The sequence below is a fragment of the Electrona antarctica genome (assembly GCF_951216825.1).
Source record: "Electrona antarctica genome assembly, chromosome: 20".
Classification (NCBI taxonomy): domain Eukaryota; kingdom Metazoa; phylum Chordata; class Actinopteri; order Myctophiformes; family Myctophidae; genus Electrona; species Electrona antarctica.
The window spans coordinates 22068083-22093255 of NC_136801.1; the positions used below are offsets into that span (position 1 = coordinate 22068083).

The following is a 25173-nucleotide window of genomic DNA, read 5'->3' on the forward strand; positions in this document are numbered from 1 at the left end:
CAGAACTCCCACCACGGGACTCAGGCAATCAATTAATACAGTTAATACAGACAACAAACACAATTTTTCGGGCTGAACAAATAATTAGAAAGAAGAAGAAAATGGTTACAACACTTTTTTTGTAATTTTTGTTTGGTCCAAAATATTGTGTTTGTTGTCATGATTTGTCACGACTCGAGTTGGCTTTGTACGACGCTTAAAAGGTCTTTAAATAAATACGTTTTGAAATGTCTATGGGAAAAATGCATTGGAAATTATTTCCTGGGCCTGGCGTCGTCATGAAAGGGGGCGGGACTGTGACGCTCTATAGATTCTAGGTTCTCAAACTTTATCATGTCTTTTGACACAACGCATTGCAGTATTTTCAAATATCCTATAGGGGTTAAACTTATGTTGGTGCTATATTAACTAAGGCGTAGTTTAGCTTATAGGCATATAGTTTGTTTGGTCTATCCATCATGTAGTCCAACTCGCAGCGACTGGTAAAAAGTAAAACCCTTCAACTGGGTTGGAGGGTTTGGCTGTCCATGTATGTCAGGGCAGGGCAACTTTGACGATGGCGAGGGCCAATATATTTCCACACTCACACCAGAGGGCCACAGTGCATATTACCGTCGTAGCAAAAATAGCCGATCTACAAGCTCAAACTGCGTCGCAATGCGACGCGTTGAGCTTGTAGATCAGCTATTTTTGCTATATTTGAATTGAAAACCTGAATAATGTTTTTCCTATTTTTGAATTGTAGCCTAATCCTGAAAAGTAACCTTTTTATTGAATTTCAAATGCATTTAGTTATACCGGTAGTTTTGTTAACTTTATGAACTGTTAACATAACTACATTGGACACAAAAAGATAATAACATTTTAATACTAGTCATTTAATACTAGTCATGAAGTAATTAAAGCGGGTTTGGAATTGTAACAGCTGAAATCAATACTATATCAGTATTCTGATATTAACATGCGGGCCGCATTAAGTGAAGGTGGGGGCCGCATGTGGCCCCTGGGCCGCCAGTTGCCCACCCCTGATGTATGTGTCAACAGTACAACTGGTATCACAAATTATATCACCTGTGCCCTACACAGCCTACACTACAGTACACACTGACTGTCACAATGACCAACAGTCAAAATAGGTGATCTACAAGCTCACAGCTCTTGTGAGCTTGCAGCAGATCGCTTTTGGAACGTTTTAATTAATATATGTTTGTTTAAAGTGCTCTAAAAAAAAAACATTAAAAGTCCATAGACTTGGCTGCCATATGACTGTAATTTCAAAAGCCAGACGTTGGAGGTGATAGCGCCCCTCAAAAATGGAGGCAATGCATTATGAAATTGATCAAATCTAATATCTAACATTTCTTTCTTTCTTTCTTTCTTTCTTTCTTTCTTTCTTTCTTTCTGGCATCAACTGCTCCATGTTGATTAGCTCGGTGGACGTGACTAGTGTGCACTGATTGTGCAGCTCTCTTCACTTGCTTGATTTCTCCGTCTTTAAGCAGCCTCGCCCCGCTGAGCCTCTTATACGCAGAGCTGAAAAGCTGTTAAGCTACTTTGAGCTTCTCCAATCTAATCTGCACGTTGGAGCACTCCGGCACTCACACCTACTGTAGAAACCATGCTACCATGCTACCATGTGAAGCCCCTGAACTAAAGGTGATTCCCGGCAGTTTATCCTTTCGATGGTGGTGTATAAATGTATGTATTTTCTGTATGAATCAATCAATCTGTGCCAGTGTGTGTGTTGGCCTTTAACTAATCTGTATGTTAACTATAGCACATCTGCAGTGGTTGGTCTCCCCGCGGGACCCAAGCTAGTGAAAACAGCAGATCTACAGTACAAGTTCACAACGTGGCACAAAGCTATTTTCTACTAGCTATTACTGCTTTAACTTTTCTAATGTATGGAATTTCTTAGATTTTTCATTTATTTCTTCAGAAAATTACTGAAAAAATAATTTTCTTTTTTTTAACTGTTTTGAAATATTGATTAAGAAAACAATGTTGGAAATAAAACAAAGGGACGCATGTTTGGGAATGAGTGATTTAGATGCTGGAGTTGGGTAGTATAGGACAAGAGATGGGTATAGAATAGAACCCTGGAGTTGGGTTGACAAGTAGCCCTACCTAAAACTCATAACAAGTGCAATTAATGAATGCTGTAGTCAAGTGTCGATTCCCTATTTGGCTATATAGATCGTCTGGTCTCATGCACGGGAGATTCAGGCCATAAGGTTAGGTTTACCCTTCTGTTCCAGGTTGGTCAGGGTTAGCCTGGGCTGGGGCCGCTTCTGGGGCGGGTGCTGGTGCCGCTGCTGGTGCCGCTGCTGGGGCCGCTGCTGGGGCCGCTGCTGGGGCCGCTGCTGGGGCTGCTGCTGGGGCCGGGGCCTCTGCCGGGGCTGCTGCTGGGGCCGGTGCTGGGGCCGCTGCTGAGGCGGGTGCTGGATCCATAATAAATAAATAAAAATTATATATTATTAATAATAATAATAATAATAATAAGCTATAGCTGCACATTGTAAGCCAGGGGTGGGCACCCATGTCTTTACGATTGACCGGTCGATCTTGATGAGCTTATTTTATTTTTTATTTTGGAGCAAGTTGAAAATCCTGACTTAACCATGAATGCATCCACTCATATCGTCCGCTGTCCAGTCACACCCAGGCTTGGTGGTTTGGATGTACTGTATTTCCCAATGAATCACACATCAGTGGAACGGTACAGTGTGAATCAATGGATAGGGCCCTGGCAGCATCACAATCACAATCAGACGTATGGTCACCTCACAGGTTTATAGTTATTGGTGTGGGTGAAATATATTTTGTTCATTCTAACTCCATCATTTGCAGTTTTCACTTTTCAGGAAAGGGAAGCACGTGGGCCTCCGAGGTGGTTAGTTAGTGGGCTGGCTTCCTTGGTGTTGATGCTGTTCGTCTCCTCAGGTGGTGCTGACACTGGCCTGGTTAGCGTGGATGGAAGCTCTCAAACGGATTGTAAAAAACATTCAGCTTGTCGGGGAGAGAGGCATGTGTGGTTTCTCTGCACGTCCCGTTTTCTCACTTTAGCCTGTCATTTAATTGTATGTAGCATGCCATGCGTACCTGGTGTTGCCACCTTTGAATTGGTCTTCCATTTGACTTTCCAAAAAGGTGGGGGCGGGAGAGGGCCATGAAATCATCCCAGAAGGGGGATTTGATTTGATATGATATAGTACTTTATCGTCAGTTTGCACTGAAATGTGTCTTGCGACCAGATGCATATGCCTTGTATGCAACACATACTGTATACACACATTTTGACACAACACAGAGAAGAGAAAAGAAAATAGACTACATACATTAAAAAAAATCACACCCGTGTGAAGTGAGGGGCGCTCTTATCATCTTACAATATCGCGGAGGGTTAATTTATGTACTACCAATGTACACATCTTTTATGAGGTAATTATCAGACAAAACAAACATTGAACCCTGTCCATTTCAATGGCGTTTTTAATGTTTGTCTTAGGAAACAAACATTAAACCTGTATATAGGAGGGGCTAGCACCTCTCAAAAACATAAAGGGAAGAGCATTGTCCACAGCTCAGTCCAAACTCCTGTTTAAGCCTCAAAGTTGACTGATGGACAAAAGACCTCTGTATGCTGCAACACCATATCGCCATCCTGAAGGCAGCAACCTTATACTCTCCATACAAACCATGGGTAGTTTAGAGGTGATATTCCTTGCTATAACCTTAGGATGCTGTTATCATACGTGGATGTACAGTATTTATAGAGTCTCTGAAGTGGTTGTCATTGAAGTTAAATGTTCAGTTGTTGCAGCAATTGTGACTTTAAGTCTACAGACAAATGGCCCTAACCTCACTTAAGACACGGGGTGATTTGTAACCCGCATGGAGCACGGGTGATTTGTAACCCGCAGCACAGGTCGGACTAACGGGAGGTCTGACTTAAGGGCAGTCTCCCAGACGAACATAGCGCTGAAGAACACTCATAATAACAGTGGAAACCAGCAGAAGAATCCATCTACTAGCACCAAAACTATGACAAAACAAAGAAACCCACTAAATTGCATGACAGCCTTGCAGCTTTATTCTGAGTGGTTTGAAGCGTAGACAGGTGTATTTGTGTTTGTCTGCACCCGACCATAATTGCAGAGCGTGCTGCATACGATGAAAGCAATTAATTGCTCTGAATATTTGCCTATCAATTCCAGTTGTGTTACGTGTTTACAGTTTTACTCAACTGCTTGCATGAATATTTTGAAAATCTAACCTCATTCTCTTAAAAGTGCTTCAAAACGCCACACCATTAAGGCAATTGGCCAATACACAATTTCATACATATAAAGTGGTAAATGGTGCATTTATATAGCGCCTTTATCCAAGGCGCAATAGATTGTGCATTACATTCACACAACTCACGGTTCCCATGCAGCTGCTCTACCGGCCACTCTACCCCTGAGCCACTGCTGCTATAGCTTCTGTTTTCTTATCTTTATATTTTGTGAAAATACTGTAAATACATGTTTAAATAATGTTGCTTAACGTTGCCGAAAATAGCAGATATACAGTCCAAAACAACATGGTGTGGAAACAACAATGGAGGGCTCGTCTGAGGACGACCTAGAGAGAGCGACGCAGAGCGTGACACCATCGTACGATGAAGAATTAATTGAAGCATTGACTTCACAGAGACAAAGTCCTTATAGTTATGTACAAAGTATATCTGTCAATAAAAGAAAAATAGTATAAACTGTGATGAATGCTACTGTAGCTTACCCTGGGGTTTGTCCTCAGTCTTGGCCTCATTCTCCTTGGGTTTTTCCTCCTGTACAACAAAATAACATAGTACTGTATGTCCTCAAACTTATTGGCCCTAGAACAATAAACACTGGTGATTTCCCCCGGACAATTATATTTTTGTAATTTTCATAATGTTGTTGATGTGTGAGGTGGGTGGGTCTTTCAGTACCTTCAAGATGCTCAGTGACACCATATAGGTACGTTTGTTTCCCTGCCCACATCCTTTTTTTTTTCTGGTGATTTTCTTTTTCTTCACTGGACCAATGGGTGGACAAGAAGTTCCCAGCTCCATTTATTTTCTTTCTTTCTTAATTTCTTTCTTTCTTTCTTTCTTTTTTTTTACTGAATATTTTTAAAATAATATTTTGCCCCCTATGATATATATTTTTTTATTTTAAGTCATGATGAACTATTAAAGAACATAGTACCTCAAGTTGCCATGTATTGATGTACTTCAATATGTTTTGATATAATATGTGTTTTGAATATTTTGCATTGGGTTAAATATACCTGTGTTTAGTGATGGTGTGACAAAAAATGTTTAATAGTGTTCTAGGGTTAGACAACATAAAGGCCATGGGAATGAGGGAGATGTTTTGGTTCCCGTGCCATTTTTCAAAACATAGCGAAATTTGAGTAGCCCTGCATGAAGACCAGAAGCCTTCCAGACCAAAAAAAAGCGCACTTTTTATTTCATTTTTAATAAAAAGCTGGTTTGCATAGAGATTACATTGAAATACGAAGCAGCTTCTTATTTCAGCTTCCCTGGTGTGAGAATACCTCCCTTAATACCTCCCTTTTGGATGAGCGTTAGAAATATTGGAAATATATTGGAAAAATATTGGAAATATCCAATCCAAAGGAGACGTAATAGAACTGGCGCAGCTAGGATTCAGTTGTTTCAATGTCTGAACAAGTGCACTACAATCATATTGTGGCTCGATCATTTTGCATTGTGTAGGCAATTTATATTCATGATTTCCGCTCTTTCAGCTGTGAGTATAACTGACACATCATGCATAAGGGCGGGTACCCCTTTTGGTGTTAGCATTATGTTATGCTTTAGCTATTGAAAAATAGCAGATCTACAAGCTCATAGCGCGCCACCGAGTGGCGCGCTACGAGCTTGTAAGTCTGCTATTTTTGAAAAATCGACTGACATTTTTAGAATCTGATCTCAGGTCAAAATGGGATAAGACAGATTGTGATACCCGTGATGTACTGACTCTCTATGGCATACTGAGTGAGGCATCACGTATAGTGTTGTTGAAAATACGAAACTAGCAGCTCTACAAGCTCACTATAGATCTGCTATTTTAAAAATATTTGTATACATTTCAAGTACATTTTGAATTCCAGGCTATTACTTAATTAACAGAGTATAGGTCTACGTTGCAGACAGTACTGATACTTTTACTTAAAGGGACACTAAAACACATATGTTAATGACGTTTAGAAGATTTAGAACACTTTCCTGGGGGTCTTTATGTGTGTAATATGTGGTTTTAGATTTTAGCAGTGAGCCCAGTGTCTCTGATGTCATGGACACTGGGCCCACTTCCTTCCTGGACTACAATTCCCATAATGCTTTGGTGCACTGCTCCTCCTTGTGGATAGGGGGAGGGCTGTCTTACAGAGACAAAATTCTAAACCATCTAAAACCACATATTACACACATTGCAAAAAGGGTGAAGTGTCCCATTCAGTAAAAAAAAACATTGAGTACTTTTACCACCACTGGGTATAGCGACGAGTGATGTCACCTCACCTTTGCAGGAGCTGGCGTAGCAGCAGCAGGGGCTGGTGATGGTGGTGGTGTGGGAGCAACACCAGATGGAGGCTGTGGCCCTTTAAGGAGGCCCTTAAACTTGCCGAACATGTTGAGAGACACCTAAACGTACAGTATAGGCCAAGAATATACCAATCTACATGAAGGCGAGCATATAGAGCTAAAGGACACACCCTACCAATTCATCTGTAGGTTTGAAGATTGAGGTTGTGGTCTGCCTCTGTGCGTCTCTCTCCCTCCCTCTCTCTCTCTCTCTCTCTCTCTCTCTCTCTCTCTCTCTCTCTCTCTCTCTCTCTCTCTCTCTCTCTCTCTCTCTCTCTCTCTCTCTCTCTCTCTCTCTAAAGCGGCATGTGGCCTCTTGATGCTATTAAGTGCTTTTAGAATCACTAATACCTGTTTTCTGACCACTCGCAGTGCAGCTCCTGCCTAGGGTTTATCTAAGCCCATCACCGCCCTTTCATATACTAGCCAAGAATAGGATTAGCCTATAGCACCACCATGCACTAAAACTGTTGTTTACCTTTTTTGTTGTTTACCTTTTCTGTATTTGGGTAGACATATATCTCCACAAATACTATACAGACGAGATAAATAATAGGGTCCCGAAATTAATAATTGTGCCAGAAGGTAGGCAAACATTCTGGAAGAGGAATTTCATGATCTGACCCGATTTTGAATACAGCTGAAGTTCTACCTGCCTGGTCTTGAGGCTATGTGTGGAAAAACTTCTGGACTGCTGACTGCAGTAGTAGTGCAGGAAGCAAAAGCCCAAAAGTTGACTAGGCCTACCCCTCTACCCCGGGGTAGAACAAATCGTTTTATTCATATCTTTAGGATGTCCCCTTCATAAAATGGATTGGAATCCATATTGGAATCTGATTTGTTTAAATGAGTCATGTGACCATTTAAACCAATCGGATTTCAATGTTGATGTGGCACAGATCTGATTCAGGCTAGATTTGTCTGCCAGTGTAAATGGGGCCTTAGTTACGTCACCATCAACAGCCAATAAGGGACATACATACATACATACATACATACATACATACATACATACATACATACATACATACATACATACATACATACATACATACATACATACATACATACATACATACATACATACATACATACATACATACATACATACATACCGCTTTTGGTCCAGCCGACCACAATACTTGTACGCGCTGCTTGCGCAAGTAATAACTGGGTGGGGCATGCATTTCCAACTTGCATCGTTCCAAGTAGGCCAGTGCCCAATGGGCACCGCTCTAGAGGCTCTGGACAGGGCCCCTGCGCCCAGGCTCTGGACAGGGCCCAAATTTGCTGATTGATCACACCTGATCACCCCTAGATCGCCATATATGGAGCTGGCCTGTTATGACATCACTAGGTGTTCTGACATCTGCATAGACTCCATATTTGGCCATGCCTGACAAAGAACTCTATATATGGGCATAAAAAGGGACACATACATAATATCTATAGGTGGGGCGCACTTGTCGTCGTACATCATCCAATAAAAAAATGAATATACTTCTTCATGAATTAATTTGTCAACTTATATTATTATTATCTTTTAACCATGATGATACAATGTTTTAAAAAAAAAAACTCATCTTTCCACCATGATCATGTAAGATGACAACTGGATTTATGTGATTGGTTAGCCGATTTGCTCGTCTATACATTATGACGTACATTTTCCTTTCATTGTCAATGGCAAATGTGGGCACGGTGGCACAGTTGGTAGTGCTGTTGCCTCACAGCTAGAAGGTCCTGGGTTCGATTCCCGCTGGGGGCGCTGGGGGCGTGTTCTCTCCTCCGCGTCATCAGTGCCCATACCCGAGGCGGGATTGGTGAAAGGGCCTTTCTGTGTGGAGTTTGCATGTTCTCCCCGTGTCCCCTATAGGGTAGGTACCCTCACAAAAAACATGCAGTAATCCTGGTCTCTAAACTGCCTCCCCCTGGCCAGCCAGGGTGCCTGATGGAGGGGAAAGGAACTGGTTGGAATAACGTGTTCCTTCCACGTGCTACGTCCAACCAGGTGCAACCAACCCCTGTCAGGTGTAAAGGAGCAACTTGGACACTCATGCATGAACGAAGCATGAGTTCAAGTCCGTTGCTCTCCCCAGGTTGGCGGAGGGTGTGTAGAGCCCAGGATCACATTAGATAATTGACACAGGGGTGAAAAATGGGTTACAAAATTGTGGGATAATTTTTTTTAAGTCGATGGCAAATATGAGATGTGTGGCTGGGCGGACAAAAGCTGTATAAAACTCATCTTTTCACCATGATCATGTAAGACATGTATGGGCAACTGGCGACCTTCACTTAATGTGGCCCTCAGGTTAATATCAGAAACCTGATATACTGTTGATTTCAGTTGTTACAATTCCAAACATGACCCACATTAATTACTTCAGTCTATATGACTACTGCTATATTAGTAGCTGAATGACTAGTATTTTAATTGTATTGTCTTTTTTTATGTCCAATGCATTTGTATTTAAGTTCATGAAGTTAACATAAGTATAAATGCATTTGAAATAAATTAAAAATGTTACTTTTCAGGATTTCAATTCAAACACAGCAAAAAAAAGTCAGGATTTTAATTCAGATAGCAAAAATAGCTGATCTACAAGCTCAAAATGCGTCGCGCTGCGACGCATTTTGACGCAGTTGATTAGATCGGCTATTTTTGCTATGACAGAAATGTGCAACGTGGAGTATGTGTGGAATTCTAGTGGCCCTCTCCATCGTCAGAGTTGCCCACCCCTGATTACATTCCTAAGCCAGCTGTGATGACCGGTGGAGTCTCTCCTACTGACCGATGACCACATTATTGTCTCAGGAATGCAACAAAAAACTAAAAATAATCTCCATGAATGAATTCAAGCCTTAATGGTTTGTGTATAACTGATAGAAAATAAGTCACTTTTTGGGTGAACTATTTTGTTTAAATGACAATTCCTGCCTGTCTGTGCCTGACGACTGCCTTTTTTTTAATGATTAAAACTAAATAAAAACTAAACCTAAGATATCAGACAATTTTGTCAACAAATAAAAACAACACTAAAATGTTTAGGAGGGACTAGTAGCCTAGTGAACAATAGTACATTCTTCTAAACCCTCTGGCATACTGACTCCTCAAACCTGCCGCACGTGGACAAATGAACGAGTAGCGGCATCTATCTATGCTACATATACCTTCAAAAGGTGAACACAGTGAAGATGCATTTCCCTATAGATGAATCATGAATCCACAGACAGAGGGGAGCAGCGATTACTGGGGTCCGAGTGGAATAGTATGAGAGTGCCGACACGCTTTGATCTCGCCGCAAAGCGGGTGCCTATGGGCTATATAGTTCCAAACATTGGAACTATCCCATTGAGATAGAATGAGCACTTCCGCATTCCATTGTTACAATGGGAGTCAACGCTAGTGTCGCCACTCTCTTACTAGATTACTCTGACTGGGGTGTAGCCTACCATTAAAGGTATATTCAGTGATTTCACTTAATTCAAATATCACTTCTTTTTTTGTTTTATTGTGATAATCCTCCCTACTATAGAGTGTGCTGACACTCAGACTCATATAAGGAGTTCCTCCCTGTCCCCAGTTAACCCCTGGGGGTAAAAAAAAATACCTTAGGTTTCGTTTTTGGCTAGGTGGCCCAGCCTTCATCCAATCAGGATAGAGAGGGGCCTTCCGCCAATCATGATCGAGTGGGGTCAACAGGTCAACAGCACACAGCCTTGGTGTGTGTGCTGTTGACCTGTCGTGTGTCCCCCCACTGTAGTGGGGGGACATCACTGAATGCTCCTTTAAGTTGATTAGCTACACCTGGCCTACAGCCAGGGCACTGCTCCGCCCTGTAGGTAGGCCATGTGTGCTAATCAGTGTTGTTTTCATTGACTAAAACTAAGACGAAAAATGTTCGTCGACTACCTTTTTTCACTGACGAAAACTAAATAGAAACTAAATGAAAACTAAGCTATGGTGACTAAAACTAAATACTAAATATATCGACAATTTCGTCAAGAAATAAAAACTAGACTAACATTTTAGGAAGGGACTAGTGGACAAAGATCCAGTGTAAGTCATTTTACACTTGGTTGCAGGCTGAAAATAGCCGATATACAAGCTCACAACGCGTTGCGCTGCGACATGTTGTGAGCTTGTAGATCGGCTATTTTCAGCAAGTGTAAAATCAGCCATTACGACGGCATCAAGAATCAGAATCAGAAGCCTTTATTTTTAGTCGGCTAAAATTAGACTAAACACTAAGACATTCCAGGTGACTAAAATGCGACTAAAACTAAATGAAAACTATTCAAAAGGCTAGGACTAAAACTAAAATCAAAATGTGCCGCCAAAAACAACACTGGTGCTAATCAGTGCTGCAGTAATAATGGCTGCACCCACCCAGGGCATCCCTTTGTGGATTCGTCTATCGACAGATTGCTGTTGATGATCTGCTACACTAACTCCAGTTTCCACCAGGTGGCAGCAGAACCCTTTTCATGACAGGTCTTTGACTCTTTGGTACTATAGCCTACTAGTTATTAGCGACTGCCAGCATTATAGGCCAGTCAATCTAAGATTTGTCCCAAAAAAAATTGCAATAGTAATAATTCAAGGGTTTTTTAAGATCCTTAGGGTCATCCAAATAACATTAACAATTGTGAATTATATACATTTTGGATCATGGTAAATTCAGGGTTTGAGAGTTGGGTACCATTAACATCCTATAGGCCAAGGCAAAAATGTCTAATTGTAATTATGCTTTAAGTTGCATGTAATGTGTCTAACATAATTAAAATTAGACATTTTTGCCTTAATGGGATATTAATGGTACCCAACTTTCAACCCCTGAATTTACCATTATCCAAAATGTATATAATTCACAATTTCTAAAGATGGAGTGCCACCATTTTTGTATTCACGTGTCTATGAGGTGACAGTAGGCCTACTTCATTTGACAACCTGGAGTTGTTTTTATGTACAATGATGTATTCCCTTTGTATTTAGGGTTTCTTCCTGGAGGCTGTACCAAACAAATTTGGTATAGGGGGTTTTCATGATGCTAAATCCATTCCAAGCATTAGTTTTACACAAAAACACTCATTGGGCTAAATGTGTCCATAGCAACTTGCCCAAATGTGATGATGTCAGCACATTTGGGCAAGTTGCTATATGGCCAAATTTAGCCCAATATAATAGGATGTCAATGGTGGCCATACTGTTACAGGCCATTTTCAACAGGCAACTTTTTTCTGTTATTCAGGATATATTGAAGATGCAAAATCAGCCGAGTTTGGTTTTTTTGCAATTAGATTGAGGTCAAATTACATTATTACTGGACTAATATTATATGTCGTGTCATATTATTATTATCACGTATCATGTGTTTTAGGGCAGTGGTTCCCAAAGTGGAACCACTGCCCATTTGGTTCCGTTTGTACACTCTCAGAGTTAAATTAACATTGATTTTACAATACAAATCGGGGTCTCAGAGATAGAAATGCCATTAAATGGGGGTCTGTAGACTAATATGCATGTCAAACTGTGGGGTCCTTGAAATTAAACAGGTTGAGAATCATTGCTAATTTGCTAGAGCCGTAAAAATCTTCTCTTATGGGGGTCCCAGGCATATATTTTCAAATGGGGGTCCGCAGGCTAATTAGTGTCAATTTGGGGGTCCTTGGCCTACGAGTTTTGCCAGTTTACTCATTTTGCCAGCAGAGGGCACTCAAAGCATTGTTTGGTCCGGGGACCCCCAGTGGTCCTAGAGGCTAGAGGGAGTTAAAGGGGGTCCCCAGCTAAATGATAGTTAGGAACCAAATGGACCCTTATGGGTCTGTATCTCAAGAGAGCGTCCATTTGGTTCCATTTGTACACTCTCAGAGTTAAATTAACATTTAAGATTTTACAATTTAAATTGAGGTCCCAGAGATAGAAAATGCATTAAATGGGGGTCCGATTCCTAATGCATGTTTTCAAATGTGGGTCCGCGGGCTAATAAGTGTCAGTCTGGGGGTCCTTGACATGAAAAAGTTTAGGAACCACGGCGAGTTGGAAAAGGGGCGACCGTAGGCTATCTGTTACCCATAAGGGACACTTTGGAAAAATGCTTGTTAAATGATTTGTGATATAATTTTTTTCTTCTTTTTTTACCTGTGTATTTGTATAATAGCCTATACATTTTGTGGCTTGTATAAAGTGTTGCGATTATTGTTTTGCATTCCTTTTTCATGCGATATTTTGAATGTTTTTTATGCTAAACCCACAAATGGGTCCTCGCCCACTGTTTGGGAAACCAGTTTGTTTTGTGTGTTTAGAAAAGTGCCACATTGCATCTCATGGAGAGTGGAGACTCCACCCAAAGCAGCTAGTCTTCTGGACTGTCTGGATTGAAGTCGTAGTCGTGGTGAAATACAGGACAGAATTGAGGTTGCCGAGCAGACAACAACACATGCAATATAGCCTACCTTTATAGGTTTCTATAGGTTTAAAACCTTTCATTTAGGTATAGGCCTACGTACAACAATAATTAAACAAATATAGAAGATAACTTTATTCAAATTAAAGCAAGTGAGCTAGGATGTCTTGACAATCAATACATGGATATAGATAGATAGATAGATAGATAGATAGATAGATAGATAGATAGATAGATAGATAGATAGATAGATAGATAGATAGATAGATAGATAGATAGATAGATAGATAGATAGATAATACAACCCCGATAAATAGGCTTGCACGAGAACACGTCCGACTCGATCTGTCTGGATGGAACTGAAGACATATGTATCCGATCAAATTATTAGGCTACATCAAACATAATAGGCCTAGTTTTTTTTTCTTTTTTAAATCCAGTCCATGATAATACGCATGATATCCAAACGAAGTACCGTTTATAGTCTCCCTCGGTGGATTTGTTAGAATAATAATATAGTCCCAAAAATATCCGTCGGCCGCTCCTTCAATATGCGTCGCGTGACTTGAACGGAATAGCCTGACGATAACTCTTAAGCTCTGTGTCTGAATGCAATGCAAGGAGAACTGAACTCTAGCTAGTGCTGTGGAAACATTGCGTGTGATCCCTCCCCCTCTGCTCAGAAATATGTGAGACACACACACACACACACACACACACACACACACACACACACACACACACACACACACACACGCACACACACACACACACACACACACACACACACACACACACACACACACACACACACACACACACACACACACACACACACACACACGCACACTCTTTGGGGGTGGGGGGGTTGGGCCATCGCTCCGGCTGGCTCGTAGTAAAGCTGGTATGGGCGGATGTGAGAGGATCGCGTGTGAGCGTGTGTGTGCGCTGGCGGCGTGTTTGCGAGGCTGCCGAGAGTTTGCGTGCGAAGAGCTCGACATGTCATTCACAGGAATCCGCCACCTGAAACGCGAGGAAGTGAGGCTGCGACTTATAAAGCATCAGAAACACATCTGCCCCAAGCATTGCAATGAAAACAAGCACTTTACTGTACAGCAGCGACACTGCAGAATGACTTTCGCCTCATTTGCTTGGAATTACTATTAATTTGACTGTATACAGTTGAACGGAGAGACTAATATTTCCCTGCATTTTGTGCTGAATGACACAACATCACATACAATATTTGGGAATATTCTTAGAGCCTTGTATTGGTAAGTGCTTTTATTTTTGACAAAAGCTTTTTGCTTTGACAACTTTTTTGTATTGTGCATGATTGATTGATTGATTGATTGAACATTTTATTAACAGTTTGTTGTATGGGTATAGGCTACAGTGCAGTTGAACGAAAGTAGCATAAAGGGCAATACAAAATCTGCTACGAGGATAAAACCATGCATGAAGCACTAAAGACTTGTTTACATCAGGGTCCTCCAAGCATCGATCAGGTATAGGGTATAGCTGATGCTACTTTATTCATTAATCCTATCCTAAAGATGCCGGCCCTTGATTGCTTTTAATGTGATGTTTTTGAAACGCACGTGAGTAGGCTATAGTTTTCTGTTATGCAAATAATTCCAAACTGACAACTGAGTTTATTTGAGTATATTATTTATTGTTCTCTCTACTCTCTTCTCTTCCACGTGATGAATGCATGCATTGGGGGCTATGATGAAGTTGATGAAGTAGCTCTCTCTCTCTCTCTCTCTCTCTCTCTCTCTCTCTCTCTCTCTCTCTCTCTCCTCTCCTCCGCAGCAGAGCACCTGTTACCTGCAGCCACCATCAGGACCCCATCATTGAGGATAGAATGATCCCCCCTGGGGACTGCATGTACGCGGGCAGGAAGAGGAGGAAGCCTGTCCAAAAACAGTTAAGAGGATTTTTAATACATTAAGTTGAACCACATGGTTCCCAAAATAACTGTGGGTCGGGACCTATTTGAGGGTCGCAGACACATTTCTATTTCAAAACATGTTTTGCATGAATTAAAAACGAATTAAATGATTTTTCAAAATAATTTCATAAAAACAACAACAACAAAAAACCCATAGAAAACAAATAATGTTTAAGAAGTCCTATAAGTGAAAATAGCCGTGCCCACATTGTGAGCTTGTAGGCCTAGATCTGCTAGTTTGGGTCCTGGGGGAGACATCACTTCATGTCTCTTTTGGGTCACAGCGGTGGCTGAACGGTTTGCGGAGCGGTCTTGTTATCGGAAGGTCGCCAGTTCGAATCCCCGGACCGGCACGTTAAAATTACCACCACTGAAGTGCCCTTGAGCAAGGCATTGAACCCCTACCATGAAATGTTCTATGAGCAGGGTGTGGCTGTAAACAAGCATCTCAAGCTTAGTCCATTCACCCTGGGTAAACAAAGAACTTTGCTTTGCTTTGCTTAGGCCTACAGGCTTAAAAAGTGTGGGAACCAAATCGATTCTATATTCATATCGATGTTTAATCCATTTAGGGTACAATCGTATGGCATGCATTTGATGCTGCCTTCAGTTGCTGTTGTAGGGATCCATCCAGCAACTTCAGCTTGTCAGCCAGCCGGTCATAATTTAAGGGTTGAACTGTTGGTTATGCAGTTAAGAATAATTCTGTGTGTTAAAGCCATGCATGGCATTCACCCAAGGTTAGAGTGTTGACATTGTGTTTTATTCAAATCATTTGAACTATTCTCAGCGTGATGTGCAGTAACAGGGAAACTTTTGGGACAACTCTGCCAGCTGCTGTCCAAATTGTAGGTTACGTAAGAGTACTGTACTGTACAGGGGTTGTATTCAGGATCTTTTTTGATGGTTTCTACTCTGTTTGCTTACTGTACAATCTATGGAATTGTTTCCTACGTGTCCCAATATGTGCGTCGCATTGTATTGAACTTATTAGGGCTTGGAATTCATAGAATTTAAGTGTAGAACCAATTCATTTTCAAGTCAGCATTTACTGAATCATTGCTCATTTAGTTAAATGTATTATATTTAATCCTTCACTTATTTGTGATTCATAATATGTATCTGCAAAGTTAACTTCTCTGTGAGAAAAGAATGTTGAAGATGTTGAAGAAGATGATCAGTATACCAGGATATAGATCAGGTCAAATATTGGATATGGATATACACAGTTGTGGAAAAAGTACTTAATCGTTTACCCGCCAGGAACATAGGAATTTTAAAACGTAGAATCTTGTAGCCTGCCACAAACGGAAAAGCCGTTTTAACAGCGATGTATTCATTAATGCATGTTTTAATACGATCGTATCGAAATCTACCGTCAGTTAGCTTTGTTATGCTTCTGACACAATGGGCGCGGCCATTTTGAAAATGCGCGCGCATCCACTAACATTGTCGGCTCTGTTTTCAGACGGCTTTATCTCACAGAAGCGACATTGCAGAGGACGCTTTGTCCCAGACAAGCGTTTTCAACGGCCTGTAGCAGGCGCTGTGATACTCGCGGTCCACTTTTTCCACCACCGACCGAGAGAACGAGCACCAGCTTCGTCAACACACACGGAATGGTTTCATAGTAAAATGCGATTACGGATATTTGGCTCTTCAAAGTAAGTGTCACGCGTGATTAAACCATGGCAATACGCAATCGAGGGATTAATTAATGGCGGCAGGCTAAGAGTTAAATGTTCGAATTAAGTAAAAGTATCAATACTGCAAAATAAACGTGATCGGGACATCCCTAACTTGAACCTCCTGTTTGAAGGTATTTGGTTGGAGGACGAGAGATAAATCTATCATGTGTTTTGTTGGAATGACCAACTGAGTCTCAAGTCTATGTATATTGGACTATGGAATATGTTTTGAGTATAGCGATAAATATAGCTCCCACGGACAACTCACTGTGGCTGAGTCTCAAGAATCAAGATTTATTTGTCCCCCAAGCACACACACCAAGACAAGTGGCAATCTATGTTTCATTTAAATGGTAATATTGAATCTCGAATTGAATCTACATTATATACGCCATCGCCTATACCCCGCAAAACAAACAAAAATAATTGATTACAACCTGTTCAGCCAAATAATGTTAAGAGTGTGGCCTGCTCATACAAGTAGGCCTACAAGCAGTGGAGGTTGGTTTGACATGCGAGTGAGTGAGTGAGTGAGTGAGTGAGTGAGTGATCTGCTATTTTTCAACAGCTAAATTATAACATAATGCTTAAAACACCAAAGGGGTTTCCTGCATGTCCAGAATGGGATATAAGGAGTGTCACCTCACTCTTCCACAAGTCTCAAACATTGCTGCATATTACAACCCCCTCGTCGTCCTCCTTTTTCCTCATGCAGGAAAGCGTCCTCGAACAGCGAGAAGACCAACCCGTCCAAGCGGCACCGGGACCGCCTCAACGCGGAGCTAGACCGCCTGGCCAGCCTGCTGCCCTTCACCCCGGACGTCATCTCCAAGCTGGACAAGCTGTCCGTCCTCCGCCTCGCCGTCTCCTACCTCCGCGTCAAGAGCTTCTTCCAAGGTAAGGACAACATGGTCGACTTCCCACGGAGACGTGTCTATAGAGCGTCGCAGTCCCGCCCCCTCGAGAGACCCGGAAAATAATTCCCCGTTAATTTTCCTCATATTCTTTTCAAAAAGTATTTATTTAAAGACGTTTACACCGCGGACAAAGCCAACTCTTGTCGTGACAAATCATTGCGATGCTCTATAGTCGCATCATCAAACATTTTCGACCGCGGTCGAGATCATGGATTTCACAATGCCACGCCAGACTTTCCGGTCCTTCATTGCCATCCCCAGTTCCTGCTTACTGATGCATGTGTCCCTAGCGATGACATCAGGGAACGACAGTTTTCTACCTCTGGTCTGCTTTGAGGCAGGACTCCAGAGAAGAAGGGAAGATATAACCTCATTGTCAGCTCTGTAGCAGTGGCCGGCAAACTATGTTCTTCTGGATCGGACTATGAAGAAACACAGGGAAGGTTCGGTGTGTTTGTATCGTATGTCTGAGTTGGTGTATATAGACTAGAGTACATGCAGGTAAAACACATAGGCCTACTGTATACTGCACTGTACAGCAGTGGTTCCCAAACCTTTCAGGTCGAGACCCAAAAGAGAGATTAGATTTTTTGCCTTGGACCCAAACTAGTGCGGCTTCGCATTGCGACTGTGAGCTTGTAGATCGGCTATTTTCCCTACTCTTATTCATTGAATTTCTTGTTTGTTTGTTTGTTTTAACATTTATACAATTATTTTACATTTTGTTCTATAAAAAAAAGATCTTTTGAAACGTATATCTTTCTTAAATGTAGGGAGAAAGTTGTGACCCATAAAAATTGGCCTGGGACCCACAAATGGCTCCCAACCCACTGTTTGGGAAGATATGGCCATGATGCATAATATAGCATAATGCATTTCACGATGGGAACTTTGTTTTGTTGGATGTGAGATCATGACCCTTTGAAGAATGCATCTGTACAGTAGCCTAATATCTAGGCTGTATTCATTTGAGATGTTTCACGTAATTGATTCACTTATTAGTTTAGTTTCTCCACAAGCTCTTTTCCCCTCGTCTTTGTTCCACATTCATTCAGAACCGACCACTTCTCCACACTTCTGCTGACCTCAGCTAATGTCTGCACGCAATGGCTTACACTTCATAATGAAACACATGTATTATAATGCAATATAAACATAGTTATAATGCATTACAAACTGCTTTTAACACTGTATAAGTATAGTTATATATGCACTTATGAATATTCATTATTGTTATAACATTGATCATAACCTTTAAGGTTAAGTATTATAATAACACTTCATAATTGGTGGTCACTCACAGCCTTGTATTTGTGTGACACATAATACATATTAGTACAGTAATTATAAAACGATTAGGCTATTGTTGTGAGTATTTATGAGTTATTATAACTATAGGCTACATATACAGTGTTATAAGCAGATGATAATGCATTATGTTTATGATGCAATGTAGGCATGGGTCTAATAGATCATTTGTTTACAATGCCGTTCCCATCATTCTTATTCCTTCCACCTTTCAGATACTCTCTCCACCCGTTTGTGGTGATTCTCAATCACTTTAAATATGATTAAATATTAATGGCTCTCTTCAGAAAGCATGCTGCTGCCAGCAGCCTCATTGCCATCATGTCAAAACACTGTCTGTGGCATGGCTGGATATGAAAGAGATGAGCCATGACTTTCTTTTGGATGAGGAACACTTAGCCTTCCCTCAAAAGCCACCGTGCACGGTTGCACAAAGTTTAAGACAAAATCATCATCATCATCATCATCATCATCATCATCATCATCATCATCATCATCATCATCATCATCATCATCATCATCATCATCATGCAGAAGAGAGCACATTGACTTTTTTCTAAATGTTAAAAATGGCAAAATATAAAGAAGAGCAGATTTGAAAGCTCGCAGATGCCACACTGTGCCGCACTGTGAGATTGTCGGGCGGCAGTAACTCAGGGGTAGAGTGGCCGGTTGAGTGGGACCGCAAGGTTCCCAGTTCGATCCCGGGCTCCCCCAGAGTTAGTGTCGAAGTGTCCTTGTGCAAGACACTGAACCCCTAATTGCTCCCGATGAGCAGGTTGGTGCCTTGCATGGTTTCCTCCGCCATCAGTGTATGAATGAGTGAATGTAATGTACAGTCTATGTGAAGCGCTTTGGATAAAAGCGCTAGTATATATATAAATGCACCATTTACCTTTTATTTACCATTTTGTAGATCTGTTATCTTCCCTCAACAATGTCATATTACGAAGTAGATGTAGATGGGGCTTAAGAGGTTAAGCAGGGGACAGGTTCTGCCTGGTACAACTTTTATCTGTCCCACTGTTCTCTGTGACTGCTGACAGTGCCCAGCTGAGCTGTCTTCTGATGCCACACTAATATGATTAGAGTGGAGGATGATAATGCACAGTACACGCTGCCTCTGCTGCCCTTGTGCTCCCTCACAAATTGTGCCCAATTTGGTTGTCGCCAAGTTGCCATGTTCTCATGCACTGCTTGTCAACTATACGTCGGCTTATAGTCGCTCGCTTGCCCCGAGGGTGCACTCGCTCGGTGTGGCATAGTACCCAGTCAGCGCGGGGCACGAGAACTTGCTCAGTGCGGGTACAAGCTCCGTGCCGGCATGGGCACTCGCTCAGCGCAAGCTGTTGCTCAGCATGGAGCAATCGGCTTAGTGCAGTTATGGCACTCGCTTGGGTGTCACCTCGCTCAGCAGGCGCAGCTCACACACAGTGCTCATACCATGCTTTTGCAGACTCAGCGCAATTGTATATCTATCCATAGTATAGATTGGAAACAATTAATGTACGTCCATCTGGTTCCATTCCTTCAGAGTTGAGGATTTTACTACTAGTCCCACTAGTTGTATAGTTAGTTACTGGTGGTCCCTTTTCATTCCTTCACATGATAATCTTTCTCTATTGGTCTTCTCAGTGGGTTTAGGAAGTGAATTGCTGAGGGGCCCCTGCTAGACATAAATGTAACGGAGCGTGTGTGTGTGTGTGTGTGTGTGTGTGTGTGTGTGTGTGTGTGTGACTGTGTGTGTGTGTGTGTGTGTGTGTGTGTGTGTGTGTGTGTGTGTGTGTGTGTGTGTGTGTGTGTGTGTGTGTGTGTGTGTGTGTGTGTGTGTGTGGCCTGCCGCCTGTCAGTATTGATGTAGAGGGAGCGGTGTTGGTGCAACACTATTATTTGAAGTTGTCTTCTGTCATTACAATCACAGCTCCAGCTCCAGAGAGAGAGAGAGAGAGAGAGAGAGAGAGAGAGAGAGAGAGAGAGAGAGAGAGAGAGAGAGAGAGAGAGAGAGAGAGAGAGAGAGAGATGGGGGGGGGGGGGGTCGATCGGGCCCGGGGGAGTAGAGGAAAGCTACATAGTGCCGCTTTAATTAATATGCACATCATTAAAATCAATATTGGACTATTATTTGAAAATTGACAATAGGGTCCAGTTTTGCACTCTCTCATGGTTATGCTTCATAAAACAACAACAATGTTGCACACTGATAATAGTAAATCTGTAAGCTCATATTGATTGATTGATTGATTGATTGATTGATTGATTCTTTCATTCATTCATTCATTCATTCATTCATTCATTGATTTCTTAATTAACAGTGGACAAGCACAGGGAAGTACACGCTAAGAGGATTAAAACCCAAGAATAGTTTCCATTGGGGTCCTTTTGTACTCAACTCATCGGATGAGGACAAAGTAAACGTGTGTGACGTGTTATGAAGCCTGCAGATCAGGTTTGTGTAGATTGAAAATATAATAAATAAAATAATAAAAAATAAATAATAAAAGATTCCTCCTGGAAAATACTGTAGGGACACCAGGTTGAAAGTGGTTACATTAAAACTCAGTATTGTACTGTGTCCTTGTATTGATATTCCCCCCCCCCCCCCCCCCCCCCGTCCTTTATTGTGTGTTTTGGGATATTTCTGCTCCAGGACATTTGAACATGTATTTATGCATGAAAAATGTGAATTAAAGGTGTAAATGTGTTAACTTGAAAGTTAACAAAATGCTGGGAAATATATTCTCCACAAAAAAGTAGTGCATGGTACCGACCTGGATCATTAATTAGTATGTGTTAGACAGTGTTACATGCAGAAATTAGACGACCCATACGCTCACAACGTGATGCGACGCTCGCACGTTGTGAGCTGTGCTACAGAATGTTGGCTGAATGCTTCGCTCCCCGGAACAGTTACGCTCGGGTTCATGTGGTTAATTTGTCTTTTGTATAATGTTGACCTCAATCCAAGAAACCTGGCCAGACAACAATGGACCGGTTGATGACATGATACAGCCTCCACTGACACCAGTATTCCGGGAACCATACCATTTCTTTACCGTTGTGACCAATTTAAAATGGCGGCTCATGAAAGACTCATTGGTGTCATGTAATGTGATCTATTAATGACTGAATGGACTGCAGGGCTCTTGACAGTGATGGATATGTGCCCTCTGGAGCGCCGCTGCTCTGCGGTGCCGCCTGGAGGGGTATACGCGGTTGGTGCATCCCGGGCATCGGGGCGTAACGTTTCATTGTGTTTCTTTTCCACTACGACGGGTAAAACCAGAACTCTCCCGTCAGCTGAAAAACCGAGCCGTATAGCGTACGAAAACGAATCCAGAATTTGTGAAATATGTCCCACGGCATGACACGGTTCACTTATAGTTCTTGCAGTGGACAAGAGTCCAATAAACAAACACGCCCAATTGGCTAATTTACCCGGTGGTAAGTCAGTATGGGATTGAGACATTGTCACAGAAAGCTGGCAACCCATTCAGTGTTAAAAAAAAACATTAATTTGAATGAAAAATAATAAAAATAAGCATAAATGTCTCTTTGATTTGATTACAAAATCAATGACTCTTACTTGTTAGGTGCCCCCCATGCCAAAGCGCCAGCACTCGCCCAGCAGTCTGCCGTCACCCAGGCGGATGCGCGCACGCACGTGACCTCGCTAATTTGGGGCGAGGTCGCTTCTCTTCTCTTACTGGTTAGTTTTAGAACCCTGCGTCAGCATCAAAATATATAACACAAACGTTTGCCCTCCGTATCAGCGGGGGTACAGCTTTAGGTATATATATATACCTGCCCAACCGGTAACCAACCTAACATGACGAGTAATCATTAATGCATGCTCCTTCTCCCGGCGGTGCAACGCATTGGGAGCTTTAAGATCGAGTATTTTCACCTGCGTGTGACACATGCTGATCGTGCGACGAGGTGTATAAACCATGCCTATGGGCAGCTAGGAGGAGAACCGGCTGCTCAGCACTTTGGCACATGCATTACAGTTTAAGTGCCAGTACATGGTGTTTGTTGGATATAACCACCACTTGGCACTTTCAGGTTTCTTTTTTTTTTTTTAATGTTTTATTGGTTGGCTGTTCCGTTTGAACTTTGGCTGAACCTTGGCTCAGAGTGAACCTTGACAACATACAGCGATTGGAGGCAGATGGAGTGAGATAGAGCTGCGGCTCCCGACCCACGGGGAAGTGGGCAAGTGGGCCCACAAACAATTGGCACTTGATAACACAACATTCATATAAAATAAATTACTTTAACCCATTTTGGCCTGACGTCGAAATTAAAAAAAAAAAGTCTTCTAAATCAGTTTTCTGAAAAACCTATGTTTCTATGTCAGTGGTTCTCAAACAATTCCATGTCAAGGACCCCCAGAATTATATGAAATTGGCTGCTGACCCCCATCTGAAAATATATGTAATTCCAGGGACCCCCATAGAAGCAAAGATTTTAGTTAAAAACGTTCGCTCTGAAAGAATATATATTCAAAGATTTGTGCCACATTTTCAGGATTTTTCTAAAATAGCAGATCTACAAGCTCGTAGCGTGGCACTTGGTGCCGCGCATGATGGTCGTCATATATGTTCAACATTTCTGAAATACTGCTTCAGTGGCCATTTAGGTTTTATTGGTGTGACCGTTCTCATGCCAGTGCCCTGAACAGTGTTCGTGCCACATTTGGTGCGGATCGGAGCATCAGAGATAGGATGAGAAGTTCAGTCATGCGAGAGAGACTTGGAGTAGACCCGCTGCTTCTTCTGCGCTTGGAAAGGAGCCAGCGTAGGTGGTTCGGGCATCTAGTAAGGATGCCTCCCGAGCGTCTCCCTCCCTGTAGGGAGGTCCTCGATGCACGTCCCACTGGAAGGAGACCCACAGGGCAGACCAAGGATCAGATGGAGGGATTATATCTGGCCTTGGAACGCCTGGGGATCCCCCAGGATGAAGTTACTAATGTTGCTCTGGAGAGGGAATGGATGGATGAATGGATGGAGCATCAAAGTGCCCGTGGTGGCTATTCTCCTGGTGTGACTATTGTCATGGTAGAGCCCTGAATTGAGTTTGTTGTGAAGTGGTGCAATGCTGTGCCTGTGGAACCACCCCTGTACAGTGTTTGTGCCACACGTTTGTGCAGATTGGAGAGCACCGATGCACCAGTCCAGATGTTACTGCGGTGCGTTTGTTTGAATATTATGTCTGAAATATCCAAAAAATGTCTTCTAATCTACGAGATGATTTTAGGGAATTTGAGAGGGATGGCATATGAGGAGCCGAGAAGGAGCAATGGATTTACAAATCGAGTGTATATTATAATTAGTATTATTATTATCTCCAAGGCCACAGTTTGTCATCTTCCTACCATCTTTCTTCTTTATAAATTGCCCCTGGATGGCTTTGAACTTTTCAAAGCAATCAAAAAAACCCAGAGACAGACAGGCGCAATGAAAGAACCATCTATATATGACTTTTGTCTCCTTTCTTATACTCATCTTTGCTCTTTCTAAAGAGCAAAGATGATGGCTTTGAACTTCTTGTTGGTACAGAACAGCAGTGCCCTCAGAAACGCCACTGTGTGTGTGAGCGCGTGTGTGTGCGCGTGCGTGCGTGTGCATCCATGGGCGTGGGTGTGCGTGTGTGTGTGTGTGCGCGCGCACGTTTGCGTGCACGTTTGCGTGCGTGGGTGAGTCAATTGTTAAATTGTAATATCATCAAACATACTGTAAATATAAATCAAACATTGTACGTCCAAACCGTTCCCTTTTTATACAGTATTTATCATAGTGAAAATAGCCAATGTAGTACAAGCTCAACCCACTGGGGCTGATAACTTATATTAGCCTACTTATAAAACTGTTCTCCAGACACTGATTTGTGGGTCGCAGACACATTTTTATGGGTCCCTACTCCCTTTATATTTTTGACTTCCTATCTTTCTAAAGAGCAAAGATGATGGCTTTGAACTTCTTGTGCACTCAGAAACACCACTGTGTGTGAGTGTGTGTGTGTGTGTGTGTGTGTGTGTGTGTGTGCGCGTGCGTGCGTGCGTGAGGGCGGGCGTGCGTTTCTCGAATAAATCAAAGAAAAATCTAAGAAAGTCCATGAATTAGAACAAATATTTAAGAAGTATAGCGGAAAATAGCCAATCTACAACTGAGCTTGTACGTCTGCTATTTCCACTACCGTGGGTCCCCGGGGCGAATATCTAATTTCTGTTTTGGGTCACGGGCTAAAAGACGTCTGAGAA

The 25173-nt window shown here is 42.0% G+C and overlaps 2 protein-coding genes across 2 annotated transcripts in view; one reads left to right on the forward strand and one right to left on the reverse strand.

Moving 5' to 3' along the window:
• LOC306913381 (cyclic nucleotide-gated channel beta-3-like) overlaps positions 1-7891 on the reverse strand; it is a 34187-nt gene extending 26296 nt beyond the window's left edge. Inside the window, exons 1-4 of the mRNA XM_079489983.1 lie at positions 7753-7891; positions 6575-6697; positions 4783-4831; positions 2246-2441 (exon numbers count right to left, since the gene is read on the reverse strand). Of these exons, the coding sequence (XP_079346109.1) occupies positions 2246-2441; positions 4783-4831; positions 6575-6697; positions 7753-7824 (440 nt within the window). The 5' untranslated portion in view covers positions 7825-7891. The remainder of the gene's footprint in view (positions 1-2245; positions 2442-4782; positions 4832-6574; positions 6698-7752) is intronic.
• Positions 7892-14179: 6288 nt separating this feature from the next.
• The window catches only part of LOC306912920 (uncharacterized protein), a 48675-nt gene continuing 37681 nt past the window's right edge, over positions 14180-25173 (forward strand). The window contains exons 1-3 of the mRNA XM_079489380.1: positions 14180-14321; positions 14863-14976; positions 17405-17586. Coding sequence (XP_079345506.1) covers positions 14915-14976; positions 17405-17586 — 244 coding nt within the window. The 5' untranslated portion in view covers positions 14180-14321; positions 14863-14914. The remainder of the gene's footprint in view (positions 14322-14862; positions 14977-17404; positions 17587-25173) is intronic.